A 13,924-nucleotide genomic window follows, 5' to 3' on the forward strand; every position below is an offset into this window, starting at 1 on the left:
AGTTTGAAATGAAATGCTGAGTAGCAGACACAGCCAATACTCTTCTCCTGCTCTCCAAAAATTTCTAATTTATTTTTTAAAATTATATTAAATTTTGGTTTTTATTTTTATATTATTTAACGACAGATTCCCATAAAATCCTATAAATACAAGCTGAAATGCGGCTGCCTTAAGGGTTAGGGTTTTCAGAAAGAGAAAGTGGACTCACAGTTTCGCCCTGACGCCTACGGTTGAGCTCGAAACCGATCCTTCTGGGACTGAATTTATTAAGTTAGAATCGAGAGATGTTGGAAGAGATATAGCGTGCGAGATCGAAATAGTCTGCGATATTTTTAACGAACAGAGGAATGAAATAGAGGTCTGGGTAACAGAGCCAGCGACAGGTCTAGATCCGAAGCTGAGGACGATTAAAAGGGTTAAATTATACCGATGGTCCTCAGTATAAGAATATTTAATAGTAAGTTTACTAAATTTTAATTTGTAGCACAAAATTTTTCATATCAAGCTGTTGTTCAATTTTAAAAATTGTTACACCTTTATTTTTCATATTTAGTTTATTATTATATATATTTTTTAATTTTATGACTAAATTTTAATATATAATATAGAATTCTTAATATTTACCTGCCTGAGTTTTGAAAGTTATTACACTTTCATAGTTATCTCTAATTTATTATTAAAATCTCTAAATTTTAGAATTTATTATATTTTAATCTCTTAATTTTTGAAATTGTTATATTTTATTTTTTTATCTTTAATTTGTTACTATAAAATCTCTCCATCTTTAATTCATTATTTAATTTTTTTCAAAAACTATTTTTTAAAAAATAATATTTTAAAAATTTTTGCTCATGAATAATTAAATATTTATTAATGATAGTAAGTTATTTAACAACTCAACTCAATTTTATTGGGGTCGGCTATATGGATTCTCTTTCTCTACTCTAAACGATTTTGGGTTAAATTCTTGGAAATGTGTAATGCTTCTAGGTTATGTTGTAATACTCTCCTCCAAGTTAGTTTAGGTCTACTTTTTCTTTTCTTTTTATCCTCTAACCCAATGTACTCTACTTGTCTAACTGGAGTCTCCATATGTCTACGCTTTATATGACCAAACTAACTCAATATCTCTTCTCTCAATTTATCTTTAATTGGCACTACTCCTATCTAGTAGGTTATTTAACAATAGTAGATAACGATAATTTAAATAAAAAAATTCAATTTTTTTAACAATTATTTATTAACTAAAAATAAAGGTGTAAATGAAAGGCTTTTTTAATTTAAATAATTTAAATTCAATTTATTTCAAGAATTTTTTTTTCTTTAATCAAAGAAGGAAAGAAACACTAGAAAAATTAACAAATACTTTCCTGATGAAGAGCACACTAGCAGCATCACCATGGAAAAGGGGAACAAGAGTTGCTGGAGGATCCATTAATCAATATAAACCAAAAGGAAAACCATGAACCAGAGAAGCCAACCAATCCGCACACATATTTGCTTCCCTATAAACATGATAGAGTTGAACCCCTCCAATCTTGACGCAACATATTTCAGATGGCTGTAAGCAACTCACCATTATAATTCAAAGGCACAACTTGACCCAGAATAGCATTACAGGCAGCTAGACTATCAATCTCCAAGATCACTTGCTTATTAACCAACATTACATGCAAGGCTTAATATATACACCCCAAAGCTCAGCACTATAAATGTCATAGCAACCGAGATTGTATTCAAAATCACTCAGCCAATTACCAAAAGCACACCAAATTAGACCTCTAGCAGTACCCCTACCATTCACAATGCTACCATCAGCGTTTACTTTAACCCAATCATTCAATGGATGAGACCACCCTACCTTAACTTCATGGGACATTTTCAACAATATGTTATACTCATCACAATCAATTACATGAGCAAATTCCCCAACTTTAGAGAGAATTATCCGAATCGAGTCAAGAGATGGATCTGTCCCTAAAAAAATAATACAATTCAACTCAACTCAACTCAACAAAGCCTTTATTCCAAAAATTTGGGGTCGGCTATATGAATTCTCTTTCTCCACTCTAAACGATTTTGGGTTAAATCCTCGGAAATGTGTAATGCTTCTAGGTCATGTTGTACTACTCTCTTCTAAGTTAGTTTAGGTCTACCCTTTCTTTTTTTTTCCTCTATCCTAATGTGCTTTACTTGTCCAACTAGAACCTCTGTATGTCTACGCTTCACATGACCAAATCACCTTAATATCCTTTCTTTCAACTTATCCTCAATTGGTACCACTCATACCTTTTCTCTAATACTCTCATTACGGACTTTATCTAGTCTAGTATGGCCACTCATCCACCTTAACATTCTCATCTTCGCAACTCTTATCTTAGACACATACGACTCCTTCAGTGCCCAACACTCACTATCATATAACATGGTCGGTCGTATGACTGTACGGTAAAATTTTTCTTTCAACTTATTGGAAATCTTGCAATCACATAAAACTCCTGTGGCACGTCTCCACTTCAACCATCCGGCTTTAATCCTATGACTAACATCCTCCTCACATCCCCCATTTACTTGAAAGACTGAGCCAAGATATTTAAAATGATTACTTTGGGACAGTATCACTCCATCCAAACTATCTCATTCTCTATCACCAGTTCGGCCTTCACTGAACTTGCAATGCATGTATTCTGTCTTCGTTCTACTTAACTTAAAACTTTTTGACTCTGGAGTACTTCTCCAAAGCTCTAGATTTCTATTAACTCCTTCTTGCATCTCATCTATCAGAACTATATCATTTGCAAACATCATGCACCAAGAGATACTCTCTTGTATATGTTTTGTTAAGGACTTATAGCCGAACCTTGGTGTAATCCAACTAAAATAGGAAAATCTCTTGTGTCTCTTCCCACTATGTGCACAATAATAATTGCACTATCTTTACACTTTTTAATTATTAATATTATTTTTTAAAATAATATTAATCTAAGTAAATAAAGATAAAATTTAATTATATTATATTTTTTAATATATTAAGAGAATATAAAAAAACTATATTTTAAGGTGATGAAAGCGATCATTCAATTTAATCAATCTCATATTATTCTATATCTTTAATCAATATTTCTATTTTTATTGTTATATTTTTTATTATTTTTATCAAAAAAATCTTTATTAAAAAATTTAAGAGAAAAAAAAAATTTAGTCTGCAAAAAAAAATAATACGAATAAAAGATGGAATAATTAATAATAGAATTAAAACATTATTTTATATTCATACATTAAAATTAAAAAAAATATAAATCAAAAATATTTTACATATTAAAATTATTATATATTAGCCACATGCAAAAGTATGGGTAATTTCTTAGTTTGTATATAAATTAAAAAATTCTGAATCAGTATTTAAGTGCTAAGTAATCGAATCGAAATTATCGTATGCTATCAAGCAGACCAACCTAAGATCAATTCAAAATCAAAATGAGACCAATTCAATTAAGAATTGATCAAAACTAAATTTATCAAAATTAAAATTGAATGATTCAGTTCTAAATCAAAATTGAACTTTAAGAAAAAAAAAAAGTTAACAATTATATTTGATTAATATAATTAAAATCGAATTGGAAGTATAAAAGGAATCTATAGTACACCCAGTCCTTCTCAACCTTAAATTTGAATCGACGATTCCCATATTAGCCAGTTCTACGTTTGCCATCTAGTTTGATTTAGCCCAATTTGTATTTAGTTGCTTCACGTTACAATTTCTGTTCAGCAAACCGCAATTCATGCGCTCATCTCGCTTGCAGTTTCTATTACAACTTCCATGTAACCCCATGATGGATGGTCGGTCTCCTTGGAGCACGCAGAATCGCATCATGAAAAGAGCGGAGAAATTTTAGTGCCTGAGGTCAATACACAGCCAAGGCAAGGCATGCAACTTCGCTTTGTTGTCAAGGCAACCTTAACTGCAAGTCATGTTATATGTCATCATTCAACATTTCTTGCATAAGAAGACACATGCGTTAGGCTGATTCACGCCCTCCATTTTCCATTTTCCATTTTCATAGCTGACCTAATCTCTGAGTTAAAGAAAGAGAAGCCCAAATTTGAGACCTTGTTCAAATTGATTACAACGCCTGTAATCAATCTATAAATTAAGCAAATTCATTACCACTCGCCATATTGATTCTGTAAACAAGTGTAATGCAGCACACAACATTATTACAAATAAAGTTAGTATACAGCATTATTTATTTTGAATATTCAAGAAGATGTAGGCATCCATTCGTCTCCTTGAATGAAATTCTGTGCTGAATATGTGTTTACATGCTCTGCCGGAATCTGACTGCTCCAGGTGACTCTCTGAGACAAATTAGATCCTGGACCAGAATTTTTGTATTCTCCATAGTATAGTGTATTCAGTGCGAAATCGCCACTCCAAGGCATCCACCCGTCTGCTGTTATGAGAGATTCAAAATTGCAATTTATGTAAACGACTCTTGAGTATTCCTTCCAAGGCCTTCCCAAGTAATTCCTGTGAACCTTTGGGTTGCCATTGTATAATGCCATGTACTCTGCAGTGCCATTGATCGAACAGTTTTGAAACACAAAACCTGTTGATTGGGCAGGGTCTGTCCTGCCGTGTGCAGTGACAGCATTTTGTTCGCCTTTTTCCGGATTTTCTTGCCTGGGAACAACTAAGATTTGACAATCTTGGAAAACTGCTGCTGAGTTTCCAAAAATGAAATCGACATTGCCCTGAATCCGACATGATTTATAGAATTGGCGAAGAGAATGAGCATACAAAGTGTCTTGATTGCCTAGGAATTCACAGTTCTCAATATATGATAGATCACTGTCTGATCTAAAAGCCACTGCTTGGTGGGTAGGAGGACCTGCTGCATTCTGGAATGTGACACCACTAGCCATGAATCCATCACCAAGAACCCCTTCAGCAAAATTACAGAACATATCAAACTACAATGTATAGACCATGAATTTTAAAGAAAAGCTTTGTGATACATTTCACTTGATTTCTTTTCTAATTTGTAGAATGTGCATCATTTTAGAGTTTTCAAATATATACAGATGCATCAGCAAAATTCTTTTCCTTCAGAGACCTCCATGAAATCAACACACAAAACATTGTACTAATGGGTTGAAAATGTTCATGCCTACAAGTTGTAGTAATGATTTTTCTTCCAAATCATCGGCCAGAGGCAAAAGCATAAACTTTGAACCGGCCAGACAACAAAAACACAATTGATGATTTGCTTCATTTATAACAGAGAATTTTGAAAGGAAAAATCAGCAATTAAAAATACTGAAAGCAACAAGCACTTTAATTCAGACTTCACATTCATTTACTTAACCATGCGGATACTTCAGGATGTGGATGCAGAATTGCAGATCATGTGATAGCGTATATATAATAAAATTAATTATATGTCACAGTATAGTGTATACGCCTACATTATTTATACTGATTCATGAATTAGCAGCAGATTCTGTGGAGCTTGCCTTAAAATAAATCAAAAGAGGAGTTAATTTATGGAATAAAAGAAAATTAGCAGATTCTGCGGAGCTTGCCTTAAAATAAATCAAAACAGGAGTTAATTTATAGAAAAAAAAAAAAAGGGAGCAAATAAGCAGATTCTGGCCCAGTTTGGCACCACGGGTGCCACCAAGCTGCTTCTTAGGAAGCATGGTTTGGTAAAGCTGGCATATCCAGCATATTCCCAACTATGGTCATGGAGAAGCTTGGAAATGGTTTAAACTTACCAACAGTAGCAGACTCATATGTATTGACACCAGGCTGACCAACAGCCAACGACCCTGTAATTACCGTTTTCCCCATTCCATCGCCTAAGAAAACCACATTTTTCTTCTCAATCGGGACCCTAACGATCTCCTCATAAACCCCCTTCTTTATGTGTATCACAAACCTTCGCTCCGTCGCATTACTGGGAGCTGCACTAACAGCTTCCTGTACCGTTTTGTAACATCCACTACTCACATTCTTACACACCGTCGCATCCACTGTTAAGTTTGACGGAAACTCACCGCTAAACCCCATTTCACCGCGCAACTTTGGGTCCTCCCAGAACCCATCTCGCTCTGTTTTTGGCGGTCGCCAGGACCGGGTTTCGTTGCCAAATAAATCGTAAGAGACAATCATGCTTAAAGCATTGCTGCTGAGCCCAATCAAATTGTCAAGAAAAGCCTTCGTTTCATTGACTTCCTGCGAGTTGCCGCCTTGATAACTCAGTCCTCCATAACAATCGTATTGGTAAGCCACCGCCGCACTCATCCAAGCACGAACATTTTTGGTCTTACCGAATGGCAAAGTGTCATTCGACACTGAACTGCGGTACTGGGAAAAACCCAAAATCTCCAAACAACTTTTGACAACGTTAGTGACGTTTTGGTTACTGGCGGCGGAGGCTAGGAGGGACTTCAACATTGATTGTGCAATTGTGAGGTTTTGGGAGGAGACCCACAATGCAGATTGTATAATTTGAAGTGGGGTAGGATTGGAAGGGACAAGATTGGACTGAGATAGAGAGGTTTGACAAGTTTCCCGGTGTTGTGTGGCTTGGCAGGCTAATTGGATAGCAGCTATTGGTAAGTTTGAGCTTGAAGATGAATTTGGAGAGTGGGAATGTGAGATTTTGTGACGAAGGGTAAAAAAGAGGATAATAGCGACGAGAGACAAAAGCAGGAGAGAAGCAATGATGGTAAAGAGTATGCATTTGGATTTTGAGCGAGGAAATTTTGTTCTGGTGGCGTTGGTGGTGGGTGCTGTCATGGTGGTGGAGATGGGTATGGGAAGGAGAGGAGTCAAAAGTGGAGGCTTTTAGAGATGAGTGGTAATGGAAATGGAGCACACGTGATACATCACATACCAGAACATCTAGATCTGTTCCCAACTCAAATTAATAATTAAGGAATAAAAAAATTACCATCAAAATCATTGACGAAGAAGAAGAAGAATGAAATTGCAGACCAAAGGGAGCATCTTGTAATTTTTTTCACATAATACATGCATAGGATATTCTTAACTAGGTAGACAGATTATTGGGATTTGATGAATTCTTAATTTGTAATTTTGTTGTCTTACTTTACCTTAGTCTAAATGATGTCTTTAATTATTAGGCTAAATTAGATTATATTATTTTAATTTAAAATTAAATGAATAGAAATTATATAAAATATCTATAAAATAATTACTTTACTATTTACTTGTTAATTAAAAAAAAATAATAAAGCAGTTTAACAAAAATAATAATCACTTTTAAGGCCACAATAATATAAATAAAATTTTGAAGAATGTAGGAAACCGTTGACTCACCAACAGTGGCTGTGTTGTAAGTGGAAAGAGTAGGACCCACGGTTAACGACCCCGAAATGACCGTTTTGCCCATACCATCTCCCAAAAACACAACATTCTTCTTCTCCAACGGAATTCTAACGATCTCGTTATAAACTCCAGCCTTTATGTATACCACAAACTTTTTGTTCGCCTGATTATCAGGTGCTGCATTTACAGCCTCCTGCACCGTTTTATAACACCCGCCACTCCCATCCTTGCAAACTGTAACGTCCGCCGTTAAATTCGACGGGAACCCGCCATTGAATCCCAAGTTGCCGCCCGACCCGGGAGTTTCCCAAAATCCGTCCCGCTCCGTCTTTGCTGTGGTCCACGACTCGGTTTGGTTCCCGTGAATGTCGTAGGCCATAAGCAAGCTTAAGGCATTGCTGCTAATCATGATAAGCGTATTCAAAAACGACATCGTTTCGTTAGTCTGCGACGTGTCGTTTGCGTACTTGAAAGCGCTCCAGCAATCGTACTGAAAAATCATTGCCGCGCCCATCCAAGCCCTGGCGTCCTTGTTCCTGCCACGTGGCAAAGCATCTAGCGTTGATGAGATACGGTATTGGGAATTGCCGAGTAGTTCTATGCAGTTTTTACCTGCGTTGGTGCGATTTAAACTACCGGTGGAGTTGGCTAGAATGGACTTAACCATTGATTGAGCAGTTTGGAGATTGGCAGCGGATAAAGAAATAGCCGATTGGACAATTTGAAGCGGGGTTGGGTTTTGAGGGACCTGTTTGGAATCGGCAAAAGATGATACACAGACATCTGGGAACCTCGTTGAGTTACAAGCTTGGGAGATCTCAGGTGGGGTACCGGTGGCCACTGATGATGGTTCCGATTCGCGTAGTAGGAGAAAAAGGGCGAGGACAGAGAGGGAGAAGAGAGAGGAGGCCATGCAAATGGAAAGAAAAACGGAGTTGGTGAGTGGGAATGCGAAAGTGATGCCATTGGTGGGTATTTATAGTGGTGACGGTGATGAGATATTGAAGTGGATATATTTGGAAGGCAGTTTGATGGGTTATTTTTGGGCATTTGTCGTTTCTGGCAGTGGGAGAGAAAGGATCAATCAATGGCTTCATTCGCGGGCTTACAGCTACAGGAGTCAATAAGAAGAGGAAGAAAATAGATTTCTCCATACCAGCTCCAGCATACCATTGGAGTCTCATTTCCTGGAATCTCATAGGACAAAAAAAAAAATTAATGGCAAATTTACAACTAAGGCTGTGTTTGGTTTAGGTTTTTTTTTTTTTAATTGCTTATTTTTAAAAAAACTGTTTTTTTATTATATATATTACATACAGAAATATTTTATTTTGTACAACATATATCTATTTAAAACAAATAATACCTATATTTTAAAAAACTTGAATTTTAATGTTTTAAAATAAAATATATATTAAAATCTTAAACTCTAAAAACTATATATTCTAATATTACATATAAAAATATTAAATTACTGAAAAATAAGGAAATATTTAAAAAAATTATAAATTATGATTATAATATTTAATAAATGTTAACTTAGAATCTAATCATTTAACGCTGTCAAGATTATTAACTTCGTTAATTGCTTTTTAATTTTAAAATATTAAATATTTTTATATTTATAATTATTTAATATAAAAATTATAAAATATAAAATTTAGATATATGAATTATTTTATTAATAAAATAAAATTTAATAAATTAAATTATTTTAAATTAAAAAAAAAAATTAAATACATAGACTATTTTGTTAATGAAATTTAAGGACGAAATCATGACTTAAATTTAAATCAAAAAGTGCCTCATGAGTTTTGCTATGACTCACAGATTTAATCTTAATTTATCCCAATTTTAATCAATTCTGTCACATAGCCTAATGGTAATCTATCTATTTATTATTATTATTATTATTATTATTATTATTATTATTATTATTATTATTATTATTATTATTATTATTTTCGTTGGTGTTACCATATTGATAGATTTTCTCTTGGTTCAGCTATGTGTCACTTATAGTATATAAATTATCATATTTTATAATTATAGAATTATAATAATTATTATCTTTTATATTAAGTATATAATTATATTTCTTTATTTAATTTTTTTATTTTCCTTTTAAATATCTTTATTATTATTATGTTTATTTAAAATTTCACAATTAACTAGTTGAAAATATTAGATATATTTAATTTATATTTATTTAATTATTAATATCATGCTTTATAATTATATACTTATAGTAATTATTATCTTTTATAATAAGTATTTAATTCTATATTTTTTATTCAATTTGTTTTTATTTTTCTTTTAAATATCTTTATTATTATTATTATTATGTTTATTTCAAATTCCACAATTAAATAGTTGAAAATATTAGATATATTTAATTAATATTTATTTAATTATTAATATCATGCTTTATAATTATATACTTATAGTAGTTATTATCTTTTATATTAAATATTTAATTCTATGTTTTTTATTTAATTTATTTTTATTTTTTTTTAAATATCTTTATTATTATTATCATTCTTATCTCAAATTTCATAATTAAATGATTGAAAATATTAAATATATTTAAGAATAGGTCTATTTTCACAACTAAAATAACTAATGTCACAACTTTTTAAATGTAATTTTAATTAAATGCCTTTATTTTGAGGGTTTCATTTTTTGTTGAACACATAGAGAAATACGTAAACTATTAAGAAAAAGAAAATCCTTAGAAAGCAAACTTATTTTATTTTAGAGTCAATCTTATCATAAAGTTAAATATTCACATTATTTTTTAATAAAGAGCAGATTTTTATAAATAATAATAATAATAATAACTGCATCTCAAAATTAATAATTAAATTTTACAATTCTATTTAAATAATGAAGATCGAATCTCAACATAAATATCTTTTACCTTTTATTGTGTCTAAAAATATATATAAATAAGTTGAATATAATTCATTTATCAATTTCAAAATATAAACAGTGTTTAGAGAAATCTTTTATGAATATAATTCATTTCATGCATATTTATAGATTTTAATATCCATGTGAATTGAATAACAACTCTCATCTCATACAATAATATTTTCTATGACATATAATTGTAAAATTTGAATTTTCTGATTTATTTTTAATATTTTAAAGAATTCTTTTTTATGCAATAATATTATCTTGAAGGTGTTTTCAATGAATGCAAAACATAAATATAATATTTTTTTGTGTTATTAATGTGTAAAATTTATTTATAAGATATATTATAGTCCTCATATATTTCTTAGAAAAACCATTTTTCTATATGTGAGATTAAAACCATTTCATTATTTGATTTCTTTTTTTTTCTTTTATTGAATAAGTTGAGAGAAAAAAGATTAAGGTGATTTGGTAATGTGAAGCGTAGACATACGGAGGCTCCAGTTAGACAAGCAGAACACATTAGGTCAGAGGATGGAAAGAAAAGAAGTGATAGACTTAAACTGACTTGGAGGATAGTAGTACAACATGACCTATAAGCATTACACATTTTTAAGGATTTAACCCAAAATCGTTTAAAATGGAGAAAGAGAATCCATATAGCCGACCTCAAATTGAGATAAAAGTTTAGTTTAGTTGAGTATTATTAAAGCCAGTCCCACATTCACCCATTAATATCATATTTTTTTCTCTAGCCTTCCTTCATTTGAACAAAATCTTCAACTAATAATTGGTTTATAAACCAAAACATTACTCAACTAAAGAAAAAAGAAAATTAGCCTTTGTTGCATAGATATGGTTGATTGTTGTAGATTATATCATTAAAATTTCAAATTCTCTTTGATTTAATCAATTTCTACATTGAGAATTTCTTAATTATGATCATAAAATTCCATATTCTCTTTTATTTTATTCATCTTGCATTGAAATTTTCTTAATTATGGTTATAAAATCAAACAAATCTGAAATTTTATAGCCATAATTAAGAAATTACCAATGCGAGATTGATAACGTTAAAGAGAATCTGAAATTTTATGATCATAATTAAGAAAATCTGCAAATTACATCATTCTTCCTTTTAATTACACTTTATTAGTTTTCTTTGATTTTGTTGGAAATCTTTCTTTCATATTTTTTTTTTTACGGTGACTTTTTTTTAGCTCTGGCCACTGCTTGGTTAACATGTTCTTGGATTCGGTGGTACTTCTTCTGCTCGACGGCTATGAGATGCCTCTGAGGGTTGGATTTTGGATCCGGTGCATTGAGTAGATGGGGCTCCTAATGAATAAAACTTATCTTTAGGGACAAAAAGAAAAAAAAACATAATATGCATATCTTTCTCTGTTTCCATTTCCTTTTATTCATTTGGCTTCGATTAAGTCTAAAGCTTCACACCTCACATCCAATAAACGAATTGAACTATGCTTTTTTTTTTAGCTCCACACTGCAGGGTTGATGAAAGAGACAATCATAGGTTTAGGTGAGCATTTTGGGAATTATGGATGCTCAAGACCCATGAATTCCTTCCATGCTTGATAGGAGAATCATGGTCATGGCCATCCTTAGGAGCTCTACAATTGAGAATAGGTATAGCGATTTGGAGATGGAGAGCTTGAACTAACACCTAACATTTTTTCAGTTTGGACATTGAACGGAAAAGTAACTATAGGGATGAAATTGAGCATGAAAACAAAATGAAACTTAAACTCAAAACTCATAACTATATAAATTACTCACTATCACATAGTTTTGAATACCTATGATATATATGGAGAACTTGCCGATTAACCAATTAATAGTTTCTATAAATTGTAGCAAAAAGTAGTGGTGGGGGCAGGCCATGGTGGTAAGCGCTCCATCCCACAATTGGTGACGAGGTCATGGGTTTGAATCTCTAATAGATGCTCCATCCTACAATTGGTATTAAAGACAAAGTCATGAGCTCGAAGGTGCTAGGAGATTGTTGGCACTGAGTAAAGATAAGTCAGTGGACTAACATCCTACCTAGATCTTTTGGCTTATGGCGCTTAGTAGGGGTGAGCATTAGATTCAAACCCAACCGAACCGAATTAAATCATGAAAACCGAATTACATATTTTAAAAATTGAACCGAAATTGGTGAAAAAACAAATCGAATTGAACCGCTATATTTCGATTCGGTTCGGTCGGTTCAAACCGATCGGTTTTATTTTTTATTGATTTTTTAATTTAGACTTGATTTTCAAGTTATTGGCCTAATTTTGACTTTGGTTTAAACATAATAACCATTAATTAATGAAATTAAATAATTTTTATATATATAATTACATATAATTCATAAATTCTCCATAAAAATAAATCAATTCAAAAATTAATTTGGTTCGGTTTAGTTCGATTTGAATATATAAAATTACTATTCAGTTCGATTCGGTTTAACCGATTTTTTTTTCTTTAAAACTGAACTGAACCGAAATAACTGAAATTTTTATAATATAAAACCGAACCGAACCGAATTATTTTAAAAACTGAACTAAATTACAGAATAATGCTCACCCTTAGCGCTTAGTCTTTTACATTATAAAGAGTTAGAGTTGCGTTTCTGCTAAATTTTTAGCACGGTAATAAGCACTTGATCTTATAAATGTTATCAAAGACATTTTTCCTAATATATATAATCAAAGAATAATATCTCTCTTTCAATTTCCCAATAGCATTCGAACAAAGTACAATTATTACTTCTTACACTCAAATTTATTTCAACCCTGATTATATATTATCCGAATCTATTTTGATAGGATCTAGTCGAGTTAGATATCAAACCCATTGTTATTCTTAACGACAGCAAAGAATATAATTTGCATTGACCTTTTTTAGATAAATATTTATTTTTTTGATAGAAGGTAATTTATGTGCAAAACTCCACCTCATTTGAAATTAAGCTTTATTTTTTGAGTATCTTAAAATTTACTGGATTTTCTATAATTATAAATTAATTTTATATAAAAATAAGTTGAACATTTTTTTATATTAAATATTTATATATAATTAATGAAAAATATATAACTAAAATAAATAATATATAAATGTTCAAATATTAATTTACTAAAAAATAAAATAATTATCATATTAAAATGAAAATAGAATTCTAATCTAAGTAAAACTGATGTGATGTCAATATTTTTATTTAATTTATAAATTAAAATTTTGTTATTAATATTGTTATTTTAAAATTTCATAATTCAATAAAATATTTAAATTGCACTTGAACTCGTTTTAAATCCTATTATATATTATACGAATCCATTTTGATAGGATATAGTCGAGTTAGATATTAAAAAAATCCAACCTGTTATCATCCTTAATGACAGCGAAAAATATAACTTGCATTGAACTTGTCACTACACAAATTATGGGTCGGACTGGTATTAGAACTTGGATTAGCATAACGCCCCAAAAACCTGTAGTAAACTTAACTGTTCCTAATCCAATTATAAGGCCTATCACTGTAGTTTAATTTCAAGAAACAAATGGACAGAATTCAGCCATAAATTAAACTATCCAATTGAGAGTTTTCAACTCACTCGACCTGTAAAGCATAAAATAACTCAA

At 31.3% G+C, this 13,924-nt stretch overlaps 1 protein-coding gene across 3 annotated transcripts; it reads right to left on the bottom strand.

Annotated features, from left to right (window-relative positions):
• Positions 1-4,102: 4,102 nt before the first annotated feature.
• LOC110648071 (probable pectinesterase/pectinesterase inhibitor 51) lies at positions 4,103-8,414 on the bottom strand. Of its 3 annotated transcripts, XM_058150425.1 has the most exons (3): positions 7,510-8,414; positions 5,779-5,942; positions 4,103-4,946 (listed from the first exon to the last, which is right to left on the bottom strand). In XM_058150425.1, exons 1-3 carry the CDS (start codon positions 8,268-8,270, stop codon positions 4,261-4,263), a joined length of 1,611 nt encoding a protein of 536 aa, XP_058006408.1. In that variant the 5' UTR covers positions 8,271-8,414; the 3' UTR covers positions 4,103-4,260. The 3 variants fall into 3 exon arrangements, with proteins under 3 accessions (XP_058006408.1, XP_058006407.1, XP_021657865.2); XM_058150424.1 differs by lacking the exon at positions 5,779-5,942 and having other exon boundaries at positions 7,349-8,400; XM_021802173.2 differs by lacking the exon at positions 7,510-8,414 and having other exon boundaries at positions 5,779-7,028.
• Between the last annotated feature and the right edge of the window lie 5,510 nt (positions 8,415-13,924).

Source organism: Hevea brasiliensis, chromosome 7, assembly GCF_030052815.1.
Source record: "Hevea brasiliensis isolate MT/VB/25A 57/8 chromosome 7, ASM3005281v1, whole genome shotgun sequence".
Lineage (NCBI taxonomy): Eukaryota > Viridiplantae > Streptophyta > Magnoliopsida > Malpighiales > Euphorbiaceae > Hevea > Hevea brasiliensis.